Source organism: Podarcis vaucheri (assembly GCF_965113315.1).
Source record: "Podarcis vaucheri genome assembly, chromosome: 6".
NCBI lineage: Eukaryota > Metazoa > Chordata > Lepidosauria > Squamata > Lacertidae > Podarcis > Podarcis vaucheri.
Genome location: NC_138764.1, coordinates 75,200,723 through 75,220,610, shown reverse-complemented (window position 1 = coordinate 75,220,610; position 19,888 = coordinate 75,200,723). Strand labels below are relative to the sequence as shown.

Sequence of the window (19,888 nt, the reverse complement as noted above, 5' to 3'; positions counted from 1 at the left end):
CCTTCCCGGGAGAAGAGGAGGAGGAGGAGGCGTCGCCTCCCGCCCCCCCCGGATCCGGTTTCTCGGCTCCCGCCCTCTCCCGCAGCGTCGCCCTGGGGCGCGCCGAGCTGGTCTGAGCCGTCGGGAGCTGCCGCGATGGGAGCCTGGGGCCTGGCGGCGATGGTGCTCTGCAGCCTGGCTGCTGCAACCTCCGGTGAGGCGGTGGAGAGGGGAAGGGAAGGCAAGGGGGCCCGGGCGAGGTGGGGAGGGGGGCAGGAGGATGGGCCGCCCCCAAGGCTACACGCTGCCCCGCCCGAGGTGCCTTTCTCCTCCTCCCTCCCCAGGAGAACAACAGGGGCGCTGGGGGGCGCGCCTGCTTCGGGCCCGACCTGTGGAGCCAACAGCCCTGCCTTGTCCTGGCGCCCCTTGGAAATATGGGTCACGGGTCTGGGCGCGCCTCTGCTGGGAGGAGGAAAAGCCTGGGGGGGGGGGGAGAGAGATCTGTTTCTTCCCCGGAATTCGAACCCGGGGCAAGTTGTTCCCCAGATTGTTTTTTTCAACCTGTGAAGCCACGCCTCTGAGCATGTGCAAAATGCCCCCGGGGACCCTCACACAGCTCCCATTAGTTGGGAAGAAGCGGATCCTCGCGTGGTGGCCCTTTGCTGCTGCTTGCTTGTGAATTGAGGGCTGCCCCCACTCCATATATTTCTCAAGGTTTTCTGCCTTGGGAGTTACGTCTTAGATTGAAGCTAACCAGAGGTGTGTATGGATTATTCATGGTGTGGCGAGAAAGTGGATCGAGAGAAGTTTCCTAACCCCTCTCTGAGTATAGGAAGCTGGGTGGTGGGAGATTCAGGACAGAAGTGGAAGCGCTTTTTGAAAGTGCAGGTAGTTAAAACTGGAATTGGTTACACACAACATTTCTCAACCTGTGGGTCCCCAGATGCTGTTGAATTACAACTCCCATCACCCCTAGCTAGCAAGGCCAGATTTGTTCCTATGGAGGCAGACACCCTATGGAGAGTATTACGCCCAAACTGGTCCTTGACCATATGGATTGCCTAGAAACAAACCCAACAGGAATCTATTAAGCCTTCTTAGAGTTTTGGCTTAAAACTATGTATTCCCTCAATTAGTAATTTTCATTATTACTGTATTATTATTTTTTTTAAATGAGGATCTTAAACCACTTTTAGATATATTAAGAAGCTACATTATACCAAGCCAGAACATTGGTCCATCTTGCCCTGTATCATCCACACTGTGGATCTCCAGGACTTCAGATATTCCCAGGCCTACCTGGAGATGTCTGGGATTGAACCAGGCAGTGTCTTCATGCACAGCAAATGCTCTACCACTGAATTACAATCCTTTTTTATTATTAAGTGGTATATAATCTTCCCAAGTAAACAAGTAGAATTCATGGATTGGTTTTAGGAGCCAGAAAAGAGTCAAATATAAGAAACTTGCCATACTAAATATTGAAAATTTCTGAGTGCGCTCCATTGAAGTGAATGGGAGCCGTGCAAGAATGTGAGCATTTATCTCTGTGGAGTTTGTGCAGGGAAAAACTTTCAATGGTATTTGCACTTTGTAGGTATTGTGATCACTGCCACCAATCCATGCATTCTGTTGCTGCATCTTGGGCACCTCTTGGAAGCCACTGAAAAGGCACATACCAACGCTTACCTGCTGAACCCTTTTTCCATTTCCTGCCACGTCCCCATAGAGTTCTTTGTGGGTAATTTTTGTCTGTGGCTAAGGAAGGATGTTGAACCTGTAATTAGAGGGGACCAAGAGAATTAAATGTCTTATTCAGTGTGAGTTTCAAAAATAACTATGCCTTTCTTTTTTTAGAATTGTGGATTTGTGCATTGGCTTGAGTGCATGCAGTAACTTATCCCTGGCAACTGAACATGCTGCTGTCTGACTCTCTCAATAATTCCTTTCTATTTCCCCAAAAAGTGGGGTTATCTGACAATACTATAGAAAGAGCCAGAGTGTAATTGCTAGTGCTCTTTTAATTGACTATTCAGATTGTTGCTTTGCAGTTTGAGGTTTGCAGAGCTGATTCAAATACTCAGAAAAAAAATTATGACACAGGAAACAGCCATATACTGAGTCAGACCACTTGTTCATCTGGCTCAGTATTGTCTACACTGACTGGCAGCAACTCTCCTAGTTTCAGACTTGGGGGGGGGGCATCTCTCAGCCCTATTTGGAGATGCTAGAGATTGAACCTGTGGCCTTCTGCTTGCAAATCAGACTCTGAACTGTTGAGCTGTGGCCCTTCCCAGTGCTACTTACCACATAAGAATATACCACTTCAGAAGGTAGAAGTGGGGGACCGCATATTTTAATACACTCCCACACTGAAAGCTTATGAAAAGCTAACATGTTAGATGTTATGGAAGAACTGGGAGTGAAACATACTAAGCGTACTTTTGTATGCTTGAAACACTGAGCATTTTCACATTAGGCACCTCTGTGACCATATGAAGCTGCCTTATTCGGAGCATTGGGCCATCTACCCCAACCAGGGGTGCCAACTTGAATAAAATATTGAGGGGGCCCAGGTAAGGTAAAGGGACCCCTGACCGTTAGGTCCAGTCGCGGATGACTCTGGGGTTGCGGCGCTCATCTCACTTTATTGGCTGAGGGAGCCGGCGTACAGCTTCCGGGTCATGTGGCCAGCATTACTAAGCCGCTTCTGGCGAACCAGAGCAGCGCACGGAAATGCCGTTTACCTTCCCGCCGGAGTGGTACCTATTTATCTACTTGCACTTTGACGTGCTTTCGAACTGCTAGGTTGGCAGGAGCAGGGACTGAGCAACGGGAGCTCACCCCGCCGCAGGGATTCGAACCACCGACCTTCTGATCGCAAGTCCTAGGCTCTTGATCACATGATGCCATGCAGACACACTATTTGAATGGGAATGCCCATCAACTTTGCAGGGACTTGGCCCCCTAAAATATTGTGGGGGCCGAAGCCCCCATGACCCCTAGGAATTGGCTCCTATGACCCCAATACTGTCTATTCTGACTGGCTGCAGCTCTCCGCTGTATTAAGGCAGAAGTATTTCTCCTTAACTGGAGGTGCCAGGGGTTGATGAGGCTTTCTATGTACCAGTTGTGTGCTCTGTCACTGAACTAAGGCCCCTCCAATAATTTGCTTGTAGTTGCTTTTCCTTAAATCTAAAGCAAATGGAAAGCCCTTATTGGCAGGAATGCACTTGTTGTTTCTTTTACACATTTTATCCTATGGTAACAACTATTGCTATATGGAACAAGAAGTACTAGAGAGCCTCAAATATATTTCTGCATGTTTTATGAAAACAGTATCTGTATGGAATCTATAAACTCTGTCTCTTTTGTGGGGTGCCATTTCCAAAATAGTGCTGATAACTACAATGGGCCTGTGATTAACGAAGTAAATGCCAGCAATGATATTTACAAGAGAGAGATAGAGAATTGATTCCTCAATCCTGAAAAATAGTCTCTCCTCAGAGTGTTGTCCCAGACTGCCGTCTCAGATTAACTTAATATAGATTACTTATCCCTTAACATACCCATTAGAGTTATTACTTGTTTGTTACATTTACGGTATATCCCAACTCTCCTCCAGGGAATTAAGAGTGCCATACTTGGTTCTCCCCCTCCCCATTTCGACCTCACAACAACTCTGGCCCAAGGTCCCCCAGTGAGCCTCATAAATGGAGATTTGAACCCTGATCTCCTGGGTCCTAGTCCAAACCACTGGACTCAGTGGTCTAAACCACTGAGTTTCTTGGGCTTGCCAATCAGAAGATCAGCGGTTTGAATCTGTGCGATGGGGTGAGTTCCTGTTGCTCTGTCCCAGCTTCGACCAACCTAGCAGTGGAAGGCACACTAGTGCAAGTAGATAAATAGATACCTCTGTGGCAGAAAGGTAAACGACTTTTCCGTGCGCTCTGGTTTCCGTCACTGTGTTCCATTGCGCCAGTAGCGGTTTAGTCACACTGGCCACATGACCTGGAAAGCTGTCTGTGGACAAACACTGGCTCCGTTGGCCTGAAGCGAGATGAGCACTGCACCCCACAGTTGCCTTTGACTGGACTTAACCATCCAGGGGTCCTTTACCTTTTTTTTTTTTAGCATCCAACTACCAAACTGACTTACTAGTAAGTCACAATTTCCCTGCTGATTTCAGACACTGACTTCTACCCAGCTTCTTTATTTACTTCCATAACAGTTCCTAGAGACAGAAGAAAACTTATTTTTCTTGCACCCCAAAATTCATTTGTCCTGTTTTCCTACTGAGGAGAAGAAAAACCCTGTATTCTTGAAGCCGCAGTGCTTATTGGGCAGAAAAACCTATCCAGTGCTTTGGCAGATGGAGTGTTAGGGACTCTCTCTGTAACAGTCTGTTGTGTTTGGTCTGTGGCAGTAGTTTTGTTCAGTGGAGGAGTAATCTAAGATCTATCGCAAGTCAGATGACTCTGCCTTAGATCTAGATATAGGGTGGAATTCAATGGAGGCATTGCATGCATGGAATGAGAGCTCTGCTCATGCAGTAGGATTTCCCTCCTTTCCTATCTCCTCTGCCCCTTATATCTTCTCTGGAGGGTTGGGGGGGGGCGGAAATCCCAGAACAGATTTAGGGGTGTGCAGGGGGAAATGTCCCACTGTGTAAGTAAACCTTCCTTCCTTTATTAGTGCTACATTGAATTGAGCTCCACCCACAGTCTCTGCCCCACGCTTGAGATTAAAAGAAGTTTTCAAAGCAGTTTTCAATTTGCGACAATTAAAAACACACACAGAAGTTATGCTGCAATTCCCAACACAAAATACAGCTGCAAAGAGATGTTTTTTTTAATTTTAAAAAAAATCAAGGAAAGGTTCTGGCAAGAGCAAGTCAGTGTGGCAGGAGAAAATGTGAGCCACAAATCTAAGTAACTGAGGCTCAAACTATGCATAACGGTGGCAGGCCAATCAGTTTAAAACCAGGGGCTCTCCTCATTGCACAAAAAGGAGGGGGTGAAAACCTAATTTATAGAGCAAAAGGAGTATGCAGGTGGGGGTGTAGGCCAGACAGGAAGGAGAGCCTATGATCCTCCAGTTGTTGTTGGACTCCAACTCCCATCAACTCCAACCATATCTGGCTGTCAGGAATGATGGGAATTGTAGTCCAGCAACATCTGGAAGGTCGGTCTCTGGATCAGTGATAGCTTCTTCCTTTAAAAATCAAATCAGCCATGGAAGGCTGTGATCAAGAGTAGAAGAGTCTCTTTAACCATGGCCATTTTACTGTTCAGAATTACTCTCTTGACTGCTTTTTATCATCTGTGATACCTATATTTCTTTCCTTTCTTGGGTAGAAAAGCAGCTTGGGCAGCAGGGGCTTACTTACTGATAAAAAGGCCAGAGGAGGAAGCAGCCCCCCCAGAGGAGAAACACATCACCCCTGTCACCAGCACACAAAAGCAGGAGCCTTAAGTGGGCTCAGTGTAATCTTTCATTAAAAGGTAAAGGGACCCCTGACCATTAGGTCCAGTCGTGGCCGACTCTTGTGATCTGCAAGCTATAGAAGCAGAATTTTTTATCAAGTTGATTGGATCTTAGTCTTTGGGTGGTTGGTGAAGACCTTTTTATTCTGAAAAACCTCTGAGTGGATCTGGCTAGATGTTTCTGTTAAAAATGTCCATACCTACACTTATCTTTCTATAGACATTTGTTTCTGTCTTGGATCTGTGTTGCTTATGACCCCGATAATACTAGGAGAGTGGTTTTTCCTTTTTTCCAGTTTTGTATAAGGAAGAGATGTTTTTACTGCACTAAAGGAGTTGGTGCCAGAAACGTTAATTATTCAAGCTCTGTTGCAAGAGTGCTTTTTCCATGCTTGGCAATATCTCTGCACAAAACACTAAAGAGTGATTAAACTCAGTAAATCGACTATCTAGCCAAAAACAAGTCTGTTGTACGAGCGTCTCTAAGATCATATTGAAATAGACAGGGAGGTATATGATTCAGATTTCTGGTTGGAAGACACTGAAGAAATTCCTTTCCGGTGTCCAAATCTTCCTACATGTTAGAAGGCTACGCTTGTATTAGCTTGCTTTTCTACTTTCCATCCTGTCACCGCAGAGCTATTCCTACTGCATGGCTCAAACCCTATAGAAGAAGTAATATGAGAGTGTTAATGGTGGCTATGCACACCCTTTTCTCTTTTCTGGGCTTCCAGTGCCAGGGGAAAGAGTGATGCTGTGGTCTGCAGAGAAAGGGAGGTGCAGCTGGTCCTCCTACAATAAAATAAAATAAAATAAAATAACTTATATACAGTGGTACGTCGGGTTACATACGCTTCAGATTACATACGCTTCAGGTTACAGACTCCGCTAACCCAGAAATAGTGCTTCAGGTTAAGAACTTTGCTTCAGGATAATAACAGAAATTGGGCTCCGGTGGTGCGGCGGCAGCAGGAGGCCCCATTAGCTAAAGTGGTGCTTCAGGTTAAGAACAGTTTCAGGTTAAGTATAGACCTCCGGAACGAATTAAGTACTTAACCCGAGGTACCACTGTTTTGCCTATCCTGGCTGCTAGTCCTGGCTCAGTGAGTGAGCACAGCAAATATGGGCCCTTGATGAGATTGTCTTTCCTGAGACCCAGTATATTTCCATTCCTTTTTTTGGACCAGGTGGCTATGACCTTTAGGTGTCTGCCAGCCCTGTAGTTTTGTGGTCTTGTGGCTGTTTTTCAACTTTCTTAACCCACAAAGCCATGCAACTTCTAGCTAATGTTTCTCAGTCGGTCTGTATTGTGGATGGGACAGTGGGGACTGTCAGAGGAAGGGCCTTTGCAGCAATGGCATCCCAATTGTGAAACACCCTCGAATCTCGTGTGGCATCTAGGTCATGTTTGTCAATTTTGTTTTATTTTCCCCCAGACATTTTGAGATTACTTAAAGATTTTTGGTATTTTTAACTCTGTTGTTTTCATATATGTTTTGCTGCACCTGGTTTTATGTAATTGTTTAATTTTGTAGTGCAGGTTTATTTCTATTTAACTTTTAGGGTTCTGTTTTTTTAAAATGATTTTAACATTTATTGTTGACTGAGAGGGTAGTGCTAATTGGGTGCCTTAGGATGAAGGGCAGTTAATAAAATAACAACAATGACAACAACAACAACAACAACAGTAATAATAGAAATGCAAAATATGTTCGTAAATAATAAACGCAGTTTCCATGGACTGGGGGACACTGAGCACACTCAAGATAAAGGGAAGTCAATGTATTTATTAAAATGTATATATATTTTATTGATTCATTACAAAGAGAAAAGTGCAAACATAACAAAAAGGAAGAAAACAAAGAATAAAAAATGCAAACCTTAAAGCATCACAGCCTGGAAAGACAAAAGTACAAAGACAGAAGTTACTGTATGGGAATCGTATTTATTGAGTAATCATCAGATCATTACTTTTGAGATTTGCCTTAATTTTGTATTTACTGCCAGGGATTACAAACACATTTCTAGGTTGTGTGGCATGGTGAAAATACACCTTCTCTGTAAGGGAATTGCTTGCATGGTGGGGAGGGGCTGCTTTTAGAATTGCAGATGTTGAAGGGACTACAATTTGTCAAAAAATATAATGCTGTGTTAGTGGTTGGAGTTTTGGACAAGGGCTGGTTCAGAGCTCCACTTGGGCACGAAGCTCAGTGTGTGATGTTGTAACTTAACCTGTCTCACAGGATTGTTGTGAGAATATAGTGGTGGTCATAAGAATCATGCACATCATTGTGAAAGAACAAAATATTATAAGTAAATAAAATAGCTTGTTTACGACAGATGGTTATGACAGTTTCTTCAGAAGTTCAGCATAGTTTGAAAACAAAATGTATTAAAATAACTTATGGTTTAAGTGCAAGTTATTATGATGGCATTGAAATTATCTTGAACTGGATGGATTTGCCGATTTGCCCCATCATCGCCCAAAAGTACTAGATAGTTTCCTCACTGCTAAAATACAAGCAGACCCTGCGTGCTCTATGCACCTAGTGCATCGATACAGCTTCCTAAAAGATTTGAGAGCTTATGGTGGTTGCTATGGCCCAAAGGTCACAAGCAGAATGACAGGAGGGTGGGATTCCTGAGTAAGGAGCTGGACCTGGCTGGATAAGACAGGTTTCATGAATCAAAGCAGCGCTGTGTGTATAGAGCAGGGCATGCATCATTTCCATCCATTCCAAGGCAGCCGATCATGTTCCATATGTGGAGATTACATATGGAAGGGGACTTGGAGCGTGAGTATGAACTTCCAAAACATGATACTCTAGGTGGCAATATAAAACCACAGCAGCTGCCCAGTCTACATGTCTCAAAGAGCGGAGGAGTTTCAGTTTCCTGTTCCCCTGCTGCCCTGACTCACGGCCAGGTCTGATGTAATATGATCTATGTGTGCCTGATTTTTCTCGCCTGCGAGAGGCTTTATATATGCATGCTCATCTACATTTCCAAGAAGGAAGGACATGCATGTGACTTCAGCACCTGCCCCCTCGTCTATTTATTATAAAAGCAGAATGGCTACATGTGCACCATGTTGTCTGGACAACAGGAAAAGCAGTTTTGTCCTACATTTTGTTCAACTGCAGATAAGGGGTGACAATGAGTTAATACAGCCAATGAAAAGAATAAAAGAGGAGCCTGCTGGATCAGGCCAAGGCCCCATCTAGCCTACAGTACTCTTCCCCCCCCCACCACTTGCAATGCTCAGCAACTGGTATGCCAAAGCACACTTCTTCTGATATCCATAATGGCTAGCGAGCACTGCCATAGACTTGTCTGCATGAATTTGTCTTATCTCCTTTTAAAACCATCCAGACTGGTGGCCATCACAACACCTTTCAACAGTGTGCCCTTTAACTATGTGCTGTGTCTGTCCTTCCAACATTTGGCTTTATTGGATGGTCCCGGTGATCTGTTACTTCTCTTGCTCAGGACATGTATCTACATAGGGAATTGGAGGCTGTCTGGTTAATTGTCTCTGCTTCCGAGGGAAAAGGAGAAGGGAATTGAAGTAGGACTTGAAAAAGTGAAGAGGGCGAAAGTGTGCCAAAAGCTTACATATCCCCATTGGGAGATGTTTACTCTAGAACAGGCATGTCCAACTCCCAAGAGACTGTGATCCTACTCCCAGTATAAAAAAACTGGCAGTGATCTACCAAAGGTGGCAACTAAATGGGGGGAGATTTGCCAAGGGTTGTTCAGCTTTTTTTTGGGGGGGGGGAGAGGCCAAAGCTGTTTCTCAGTGATCACTTCCTATTGTCCCACGATCTACCTGGAGCATCCTGGTGGTCTACCGGTAGATCACGATCTACAGGTTGGACATCCCTGCTCTAGAACAACAAACTTGTTACCTGGAGGCCAGGAGCTCATTGCACTGAGCACCCACAATGTCTTTCCAGCAGGCAGACAGTCATACTTCTGACATCCTTGCTTCATCTCCGATTTTATGGTTTGTTATGCTAATTTGTTTTGGAGCTTGGGATTTGTTACAGAGAGAATAGCAGGTTGGAGACAATAGCCTGCCCTGGTCTCCTTGCCCAGCTTCCCACCTCACTTGTCACTTTGAAGCTTTGCCACTGGGCCCAAGATGCTTCATCAGATGGGGCTCCCCTCCAGTGTGGAATAAAGACTATTACCTTTACCTGGTTTACAAAGGAGAGGAGTTCATGTGAGGTTTAGTGCATTTATTGCAAAGGACACTACTGGCATTAGGACTCTTGATCACTTGATAGGTGATACAGTGTTGCTTTGATTGGATTAGAAACTGGATGAAGATTAAGCATTAGCTATTTTAGGAGTCCCAGCCGATGTATAGAGGGTGTCAATACTCCCTTGTCCATTTAAATAGAGGGCTTCACTAGAAACTTTCAAGTCCATTTTATCTTGGCCTGTTATATCTTTACTAGCTCCCTTCAGTGGAAATGGAAGTTTTTGGTTAAAGTCCCCTTGATGGTAGCTATTATGTTGCACACCAGTTCTATTTATGGGAATTCTTTAGCCACAGAGAATTCGAAAGTGTTGCTGTCTCACTTAATGTGACCCAGCTGTTCTTACTTTGGTAGGAAATTTACTGTGAAATAGCCTGCTTTAGTCACTTTTTAATTTTATTTTAATGAAGGCATCTGCACAGTGAACAAAACACCCCTATCTCATATTCTGTCTGTTCAGTTTCTGGTTTGTTTCCCTCCCAGCAGTCCTAAAATCCAACTTTTAAAAGCTCTATAGAATAGGTGCATAATTTCCCCACGTGTAGATGACCTGCTGGGTGGCTATTTTGGCCAGTTATGGCCTGAATAGATTGCCCTAGTCATTTTCTTCTCTGTCAACTGTTCCATCTCTCTAGGAATAAACACTATCACATTAACCCCTCCATTTCTATGCTGGAGAGGCAATCATGATTGGCAGTGCAGTGAATGGGGAGTATTTAATCCTTCCTTCACACATAATGGCCCCAATGAAAATGGCCCCACTCCAACATTTGGGCTGTGGAAAAGCAGAGTGTCCCCTTGGCTGAAGAGTGTTAGAAGTTTGGAAACAGATTTGCTGTTCTACTTCGAGCAGCAGTGTTTTGGGTGCTGCTAAATTGTCCACCTCTGGAAGCAATCGCAGAGAAAGAACATAGAATTGTCATAAGGAATTGCGATACAACTTTTCCATTTGTTTGCATTCATGCAGGAAATCTATATTGCATTTAGAGGAAGATGTGCAGTATATCCTGATATCCTGGTCCTTGTAAAAGTGGATCTTGAGCAGGGAATAGCTAGATGACAAAGACTGCATCTTGTATTATTGGATTGCATTCTAGTGCGCTCCTTAGGCTGTATTCCAGTGGTGGAAGAAAATAGATGGTCCCCCCCCCGGTATGAATGCTAGCAGTGATAAAGTTGTGCTGTTATATGGCATCACTGTCATTTATTTTAAGCATGTGGGTAGGGAAGCAGACAGGCTGCAGTTGACAAGTGGTGAGGGAAATGTACTCTGCACATGCTCAGAGGCAGGTAAAGACTAACAAATGACTTATTTAACCTTCTCACAGTCTCAGCCGATGAGGACTGCAAGTGGTACATGGACCGAAATGGCTCATGGCATCCCGGTTTCGACTGCCACTTTCCCTCCTTCTGCTGTGGTGACTGCTATCAGCGTTACTGCTGCATTGACCTCAGGAAACTCCTCACTGAACGGCAACAAAAGCACTGCCTAGCATTTGGGTAAGAACAGGCAAGGTGTGTGCCAAGAAAGGGAGGGACTGGGAGAAAAAGAGAGAGAGGAAGAAAGGTTCAAGGTTGTGCTTCAGTACTTGAAAAGGCTAAACCAGATGGAGCTGAGGAAGAAAGAAGTGAGCTGACTTATTATTATCCCCCACTCCTTTTTGTTCCTGATATGCAGCCATGGAGGGGTTGCAAATTTGATCAGATCATAATAGTGGCTGTGTGGGGGCAGGGGAATAATTTCCTCTGAGTGGTTTTTATAATCAAAATTCCTGCTGTGCAGCTGGAAATGGCTTTCACCATGGAGATGGACCCTAAGGGATATTGGAAAATTCTGACAAAACAGAAATGGGAGTGGGATTTGCCAACTTTCATTTATTTGCACCATATCCAAAATAGACATCCATCCAGTGAACATGATTGTCATTTCCTGCTGCTGCTTTCCATCCTCAAATGATACGTAATTAATTACATCCCTCCCCCTATTTGCATTGCATCTCTTTGCATTGAAATGATCGGGGTGGAGTAATGCAGTGATAAGGTAATGGCATAATTTACTTAATTAATTACATAAATGATGTAAGTTACATAAATTCACTACAATGGACGGCGAGATGAATAACATTGTTTTTGGCAGAAGGTGAGATGCAGCAGAATGGAAACAGTTCTGCATGTTGGGAATACAAGGCAGAATGGAAAACACTGTCTTTTCACATCCCTACTGCAGACACATGCATGTATACACACACTGTGATCCACACACCTCACTGATTTGAGCATAAAGTACAGAGCTCATACCTCAGTTAGAATTCATGGATATTATAGGTAAGATCAGTCCCTAGTGAAGGTGAACCTCATGGGATCTCCTACTCCAGGGTTGGAAAACCTCAAGCCCAAGGGCTGAATGTGGCCCTCCAGGCCTCTCTGTCTGGCCCTCAGGTCTGCTCCATGTCCTCCTTAGGTACTCCTGCCTAGCTGGAACATATCCTTGATTTCTGGTATTACCTCTGGATTGCCTGGCTAGAAGATGGAGAGCTGTGTGAGCAACTTCTGACATTTGTGCGGCTGGAGTGCAGCCTACTATACAAAGGTTGCTCCACCCATTTTTAGCCTCTGACCCCACCCACTTTTGTCTCTACCCCTGTCCATCAATGGCATGTGCCCTGCTCCCTCCAAAGGGTGCCCAGGAAGGATTGCAACCTTTTGACTATAAAATGTTCTCCACTCCTGCCATAGTTTCTATAGTCTCCCTACATACATATGGTATATTAAAATTGTCTGCCCCAAAGGTTGTTGGATCCAGTAGGTTTCCACTCTGCCCTCATCAGTTTCCAGGTAGCTTAACAAGGCTTCCTGTTGATGCCCTGGTGAGTTAACTATTTATTCCATTTACCTCACAATCAGGGTAGCTAAAAACTAGAAGAGGAAGCATTTGACCACACATTCAATGCAGACTAATTCATGAAACTGTTATTCTTAATCATGTAATTATAGGTATGGGGTAGAGGGTGGTTTTTTTACGTACAGCTAAAAGTAATCTGTCACTTAGCTCATCTATATTGACAACACAATTATTTGTTATTATTAAGAAAAACCCATTTATTTCTACCTCAATCAAGTCTACTTCTGGAATCTCTGGTGTCTGGTTTGGTATCAGATGCTATTGTATGCACAGCTCATTTATCACCTCTGTCTGTATCCTATAGCCCCAAAACCATTGCTGGCATCGCTTCAGCTGTGATTCTCTTTGTGGCTATTGTTGCCACAATTGTCTGCTGCTTCCTGTGCTCCTGCTGCTACTTGTACCAGCGACGGCATCACCTTCAGACACCCTATCAAGGTAGGAGAAGTTCTGGTGATGTGGGCCATGACCTTCTTTCTCACAAGTAGCTCAGGATTAGAGATGATATGGATCTCCACAATCTGCAAATTCTTATGCAGATACTGTTTATATGCTTTGATGGAAGTGTTCTGGTAAGCTGCAGGTCTGATAATATCAATGTTTTATGATTTTTATTTTTCTTAAGGCAGCAATTGGATGTGCAAGGTCATGCAAAGCAAAAACAAATCAAATTTTCTTTGGTTTTAAACCTGTTCTGCATAACGATATATTCATGTCTCATAATGCAGCATATAACATGCAGAGAGGGTTTCAGCTGGGGATCAGCCCATTTTCTATAAAATGCATTCATATTTGCAATGGGACTTCTATAGTTCAGATGTGTTCCAATGGGGAATCTTTCCTGTGGCATTTGACTAGCTACTGTGGAAGACAGAGAGTGTTAGAGTAAATGGAACTTTGGTCAGATCCAGCAAGGCAGGCCTTACAGAACATTTGGCTTAGACCTTGATGTTCTCTGTCTTGGAGATGTTAATCTATCTATAGCATACTGTGTTTGTTGCCCAGTTAAATATGCTATATAGCCTCTTCTGCAAGGATATTTATCAAGACAACTGACCTGTAAGAGTAGACCTACGCATTACTAGATTGGGGCACTTAGCTGTGGTTTTCTTTGCATGTGTGGACTATGAAAGCATGCTTGTTGTTTAGTCATTTAGTCGTGTCCGACTCTTCATGACCCCATGGACCAGAGCACGCCAGGCACTCCTGTCTTCCACTGCCTCCCGCAGTTTGGTCAGACTCATGTTGGTAACTTCGAGAACACTGTCCAACCATCTCTGTTGTCCCCTTCTCCTTGTGCCCTCAATCTTTCCCAACATCAGGGTCTTTTCCTGAAAAGCTTATGTGAAAGCATAAAGGTAAAGGTAAAGGTACCCCTGCCCGAACGGGCCAGTCTTGACAGACTCTGGGGTTTGTGCGCCCATCTCACATCTATTGGCCGGGGGCCAGCGCTGTCCGAAGACACTTCCGGGTCACGTGGCCAGCGTGACAACGCTGCTCTGGCGAGCCAGAGCCGCACACGGAACACCGTTTACCTTCCCGCTGGTAAGCGGTACCTATTTATCTACTTGCCCCCGGGGGTGCTTTCGAACTGCTAGGTGGGCAGGCGCTGGGACCGAGCAGCGGGAGCGCACCCCGCCGCGGGGATTCGAACCGCCGACCTCTCGATCGGCAAGCCCTAGGCGCTGAGGCTTTAGCCCACAGCGCCACCCGCGTCCAAGGTAAAGGTAAAGGTACCCCTGCCCGAACGGGCCAGTCTTGACAGACTCTGGGGTTTGTGCGCCCATCTCACATCTATTGGCCGGGGGCCAGCGCTGTCCGAAGACACTTCCGGGTCACGTGGCCAGCGTGACAACGCTGCTCTGGCGAGCCAGAGCCGCACACGGAACGCCGTTTACCTTCCCGCTGGTAAAAGCATAAACAACAGCAAATGAAGCTCTGGGGATTAAATGGGACCGCTTTTGTTCCCCAAAACAAATAACTCCAAAATGTGTGTAAAATGATGAACATCCTACATTCATGTTTACACCAATATGGTCTCAGCCGGCAAGTGACTGACCAGGAAAGCTCATTGGCTCAGTACACCACTTTAATAATAATAATAATAATAATAATAATAATAATAATAATAATAATAATAGTGAATTTCATGTTAGGAAATCTTAGGAAAGGGTTTGAAAACAAGCCTGCTGATATGGTAATGCCTTAATACAACTCCATGGTGAGACCACCCTAAGAATACTGTGCACAGTTCTGATCTGTGCACTTAAGAAACAATACAGGACATCTCAAAAAGTTGCAGGACCAGACTCCCAAAAGACCAGAGGCTAGAACACCTCCCCTAAGAGGAAAAGTTACAATGTCTGGGGCTTAGAGGGGCAGTTTAGAGGGGGCAGGGAAAGCAAGTTAGGGGAGGCATGGAGGTGAATCTGTGGCTTTTCACATGTTGGATTCCAAAATCCCATCGGCACTAATCAGCATGCCAAATGTGAAGGGTTGAAGGGAGCTGCAGTCCAACTACATCTAGAGCATCACAGGTTTTCCTTGCCTGACTTGTAGACTCATCAGCCCAGCATATACTCACAGAGTCTGTTTCCTTTGTCCCAGGTCAAGAGATCCCACTTTCTGGCTACCCTGCCCAGCCTCCAGGGCCTTACCCTATGGATCCCAAAGCTGGGCCAGCACCATATCATCCTGGCTATACACCAGTTGTTTCCTATCCTCCCACAGCACCAGCTGCACAGTATCCTCTATACCCACCTGGGCCACCATACTACAACCCTGCAGGTAAGAAAGGAGGGGGAAATCAGACTTGAAGACATGTGGGCCTTAGTTAAAGCTTTGTCTTATCCTCTCCTTCTGTACAGAGAACCTGCCTTAGGAATTGAAGTGTTACATTTCATTCAGCCACCAAATGGGGAAAGAAGGGGGCTGGTGTTGGGAACCTTCAGGTTTTGTTAGACATAAACTCCCATCTCCCCCAGCTACCATGGACAATACTCAGGGATCACGGGAATTGTGGTCCAGAAACTTCTGCAGGTTTCTGAGATTAGCCACCCTGTTCTAGACCAACATCTCCAGAACAGAGGTTACTACCGGGAAGTGGAAGATGGTCCAACAGGGCGAATGGTGAACTCTTCTACCAACATTGGCCAGCCTCTGCCTGCCTTCTTAACTTACATTCATTCCAGGGGGTGGCACTGTCTCCTTCCAGGTATCAGGGTTGCTATTGACTCCTACATCTGTAGAGCAGGCTGCGTTTCAGCCATTGCCAACTCAGCAGGGAGGAGGATGGGGAGGTGGGAAACTCAAATTAGTTGGCTCTACAGTAGTGCCTTGGTTTTCGAACAGCTTAGTTCTCGAAAGTTTTGGCTCCCAAACGCCGCAAACCCGCAAGTGAATCTGAATGTCCGATGGGGCTTCCACAACTTCTGATTGGCTGCAGGAACTTTCTGCAGCCAATCAGAGGCCACGCTTTGGTTTCCGAACATTTTGGAAGTCAAACGGACTTCTGAAACGGATTCCGTTCAACTTCCAAGGTACTTTGCTCTGTCTCCATGTGTTGTTGGCCTCTCTGCCTTCTGTCTTACCAGTCCCAATGGGCGTACTAGCCATCACTGCTACCTGGGTGGTTTAACGATAAATTCCTCTTCACAGAGAGCTCTGGGAATTGTGGCTCTGGAGGCAGAATCTGGGTCTTCTCATAACTCTCAGCACACTTCAACTCCCAATATTCTTTAGGGAGAGCCATGACTCTTTAAAATGGTACCATAGTGCTTAAAATCTGTGGTGTGAATGTGGCCCGAGAGCTTCTTCTGGTTGTTCCTGAGATGTGGGGGGATAACACCTCCCTTATCCTTGTGCACTGTGCAGCATGCAACTGCTGAGGGATGACTTTCACATCCACCCCTCCCTCTGAGGCTAGTCTCACTTTAACCTTCAGTGCCTCTAGCCACATCCTGATTGCTCCTCTCTTTCTGCTGCAGCTCCCCCACCCTACATCCCACCACAGCCGTCACAGCCCAGCACCTGAGGAGGACCTTGCAGAGACTATCCAAAGGAGCCCTTTCTCTCTGGGTCTGCCATTTCCACAGAACCTGTATTGGGTTTCCCGCTCTGCATGGTAGGAGGCATCGTGACTCTCTACGTCTTTGCCTGCGCACCCGCCACCCCCAATTCTTGCAATTCCTGCCTGTGTCACTGTGGAGAAGCTGCTAGCCCTCCTTGCCTTCCACCTGGGCTCAGGAAAGAGCATGCGTTAAGACCACCACAAATGCCACATGTGTCACTTCACTGCTCCATCGACTGTGCAGCTGAGCCTCTTCGATGGGAAGGGAGGAGGTGACTGTCTCAAGGCGGCAACGGAGAGCAAAGTGCAACAGTCTGTATCTCACATAAGGACTTCGGTCCACCCTGTTCCCTGACAAAGCACAAGGATCCATTACGCCTGCTGTTCATGGCCCCAGGTTGAGGTTTTGTCTCTTAAGGAAGTCTTGAAACTTTGGAAAAGGGGGGTGGGAGGATATGCAAATACCCCAGGAGCCTGATATCACATGTGGCTGTTATACATCATTAAATTTACTCACCCAGTGTCCCTCCTTTTTTTACAAATAGCTAAGCTGGGTACTTGTCCAGCATCCCTTACCCAAACCCTTTCCACTTCAGCTTTGTCTGTGGCCTTGGAGGGGTGGGTGGAAGTTAGAGCATCTACTTTAAATGAGGTTCTTTGCAGCGTAGCCATTATTTCACATTTTCCCCAGGAGGTTATTGGTGCTCCCTGCAGCTTTGCCCGTATTCTGGCTGCATGGCTCTTTGTCTTGGCTGAGCAGCTCACCAATCTGCTCCTGCAGGCTTAAACCAGCCCTTCCTCTCAAACGATAGCAACCTTCGGTCTGTGGAGATGAGGATGCAAGGTCCAGGGTGATGTCCCTCTCCGGATGCATTGACGCCAACCTTTGGAGCGGAGAGTGTTGGAAACTGACTCTTACATTTTAATTCTCTGGAGTAGAATCATGGCACAGAGAGCAAGGCAAGAGTGTGGAACAAAGGCACAATATACCAGTCAGGGTACAAAGGCAGTCATTGTGTGCAAAAAAGGAAAATGTTGATGTCACAGCAGTGAAGCAGTTCCCCTTGAGCTCATGGCTCTTAGGAACAGATGAGGCCAATGGGCCCATTGTAAAGAGGGAAAATGCACCATGCATGTGATCTTTACTGCAAGACCAGAACACAACTTTACATGGTGTGTTGCTGTCTTATGGAGCTGGGCTGCCGAGAACGTTGTCTGGGAGTACATCTCAAGAGAGAGCTCAGACCTGTGTCTCTAGGGTGGAGAACCTCGCAAATATTTATTTGAAGTATGGCACAGTATAGAAATAGCTTAAAAAAATAACCTGTGCGCCCCCCCCACACTGCTGGACTCCCATCAACACCAGCTAACATGGCTAAATAGGCAGGGATGATGGAAGCAGTAGTCTAGCAACATCTAGAACAGCCTGCTCCCACCTTGGGTCCCCAAATGTTGCTGGACTACAACTCCCATCAGCCAATGGTCAGGAATGATGGGAATTGTAGTCCAACCAGCTGGGAATCCAAAGTTGGGAAAGGATGATCTGGAGGACCCCAGGTTCCCCACCCCTACCCTAGGTCAAGCCTTGTTCCCACTGTGTGGGGGGCATGGCCCTGCTATTTTCCGGGAGCTCATGTTATAGTCAGAATGACAAGTGTTGGCATCACAAAACGTTGGCTAAAATGTGGATTAAACTTGTAAATACTGATAAAGCAACTGTTTTACGTGTGTGTTCTTCCTCTCTGTGAGGCCTACAGGGTGGTACATAAACCTGAAGGTGATTCTGGGAGAATAACAACACTTAAGAGCGCTTTTCTCACCTTTGGAAGGATTAAGAGCTTGATATGGGGAAAATACGAGTATGTTGGAGAAAGGAAGGAAAGTGAGTCGGTGTGATTCTGCACTGAGGTGTGCACTCACAGGCCACTCTGACAATCAGAGTAATAATGTTTACAAACAGCTGCAAAGGTAAGCTTCTCCCACTTCTAAAGTGTAAATTATCAAGCAAGCTGGGGGGAAGATATAGGCCAAAGTAGCCCTGCTGATATAAAATAGCTAACTAAAGCTTGGCTGCCATGGTAACACAGGCTTGAATTTGGAACAGTGCTCTTGGTGTACAAAAATATCCCTACAGCGTTTCCCTGAACTGCAGCCCCATGTTTTAATTACAGCACAGTTTGAGAAACCTGTAGACTTTCGGATGTTACTGGACTGCAACTCATCCCTCTCCGCAGTTGGGCTGATGGGCGTTGACAGTCCAACAATAGGTGAAGGCACTCATGTTCCCCATCACGGAGGTACAGGTTTGCTTTCCTCCTTGAGCCTCAGAGCTTTCTCTTTCTCTCTCCTTGAAGCATTCCGTTTCAAATGGGCACACATTTCCCCCATGTAACTGACTTCATTTGCAAGTACAGTGGACACTCGGGTTGCGAACGTGATCCGTGCAGGAGGCACGTTCGCAACCCACAGCGTTTGCAACCTGCAGCGCCGTGTTTGCGCATGCGCGGGTCATGATTTAGCGCTTCTGCGCATATGCCAAAACCTGGAAGTAACCCATTCCGGTACTTCCGGGTTCGGCACGGTGCACAACCCGAAAACACGCAACCTGAAGCGACTGTAACCCAAGGTATGATTGTACAACCACTTAACAGATGTTTTAATTTTGGACCAAATTTTGTCATGAGAAATCTTTCTTCTGCCTCTGAATGGCATCTTACCCAGCCATAGGAATCTAACTGGATCTCTGTATTCCTGCCACTGCCACTTCAGCCTGAGGCTATAAGCTCAAAAGTACTGTATGTATGCTAGAGGATTGCCATCTTGATCAACAATCAACAATTCTGCTGTCGTGGGCACTGTTCTTGCCCCCAGGGCAACCATAAGTCGACTCCACAACAAGTTTTAGCTCTTGGTGATTTTCAGCAGGGCAAACCAAGACCCTTCTGCTGGTAACTGTGATAGGCAGAGGGGGGAAAAAGAGCAGTGTGGAGGGGCAGTTGGAGCAATAAGACCAAGTAAGTAAAATGGAGGTAGAAAAATCAGGGTTGTTCACCCCTTAGAAAAAGGACTCTGGGTTTTCAGTGGAGACAGAAGCAGGGTGACGTAGTGCACAAACTACTGTTTAGCTAGATGGTCCACCAATACCACAGACATGCCCTGCTTGGTAACTGATTCTTAAGCAGAGATA

General features: G+C 45.8%; 1 protein-coding gene across 1 annotated transcript; it reads left to right on the top strand.

The window, feature by feature from the left end:
- SHISA4 (shisa family member 4) lies at positions 1–16,748 on the top strand. Its single transcript, XM_082227505.1, has 5 exons — positions 1–193; positions 11,059–11,230; positions 12,937–13,070; positions 15,240–15,419; positions 16,619–16,748. The coding sequence occupies exons 1-5, from the start codon at positions 136–138 to the stop codon at positions 16,663–16,665; spliced, it is 591 nt and encodes a 196-aa protein (XP_082083631.1). The 5' UTR covers positions 1–135; the 3' UTR covers positions 16,666–16,748.
- The last annotated feature ends 3,140 nt before the right edge of the window (positions 16,749–19,888 follow it).

Bases quoted from the DNA above. Each gene is read 5' to 3' on its own strand.
- SHISA4 (XM_082227505.1), top strand. From the start codon at position 136: ATGGGAGCCTGGGGCCTGGCGGCGATGGTGCTCTGCAGCCTGGCTGCT. The intron at 194-11,058 runs GTGAGGCGGTGG...ACCTTCTCACAG, and splicing joins CCTGGCTGCTGCAACCTCCG to TCTCAGCCGATGAGGACTGC. The intron at 11,231-12,936 runs GTAAGAACAGGC...TGTATCCTATAG, and splicing joins AAGCACTGCCTAGCATTTGG to CCCCAAAACCATTGCTGGCA.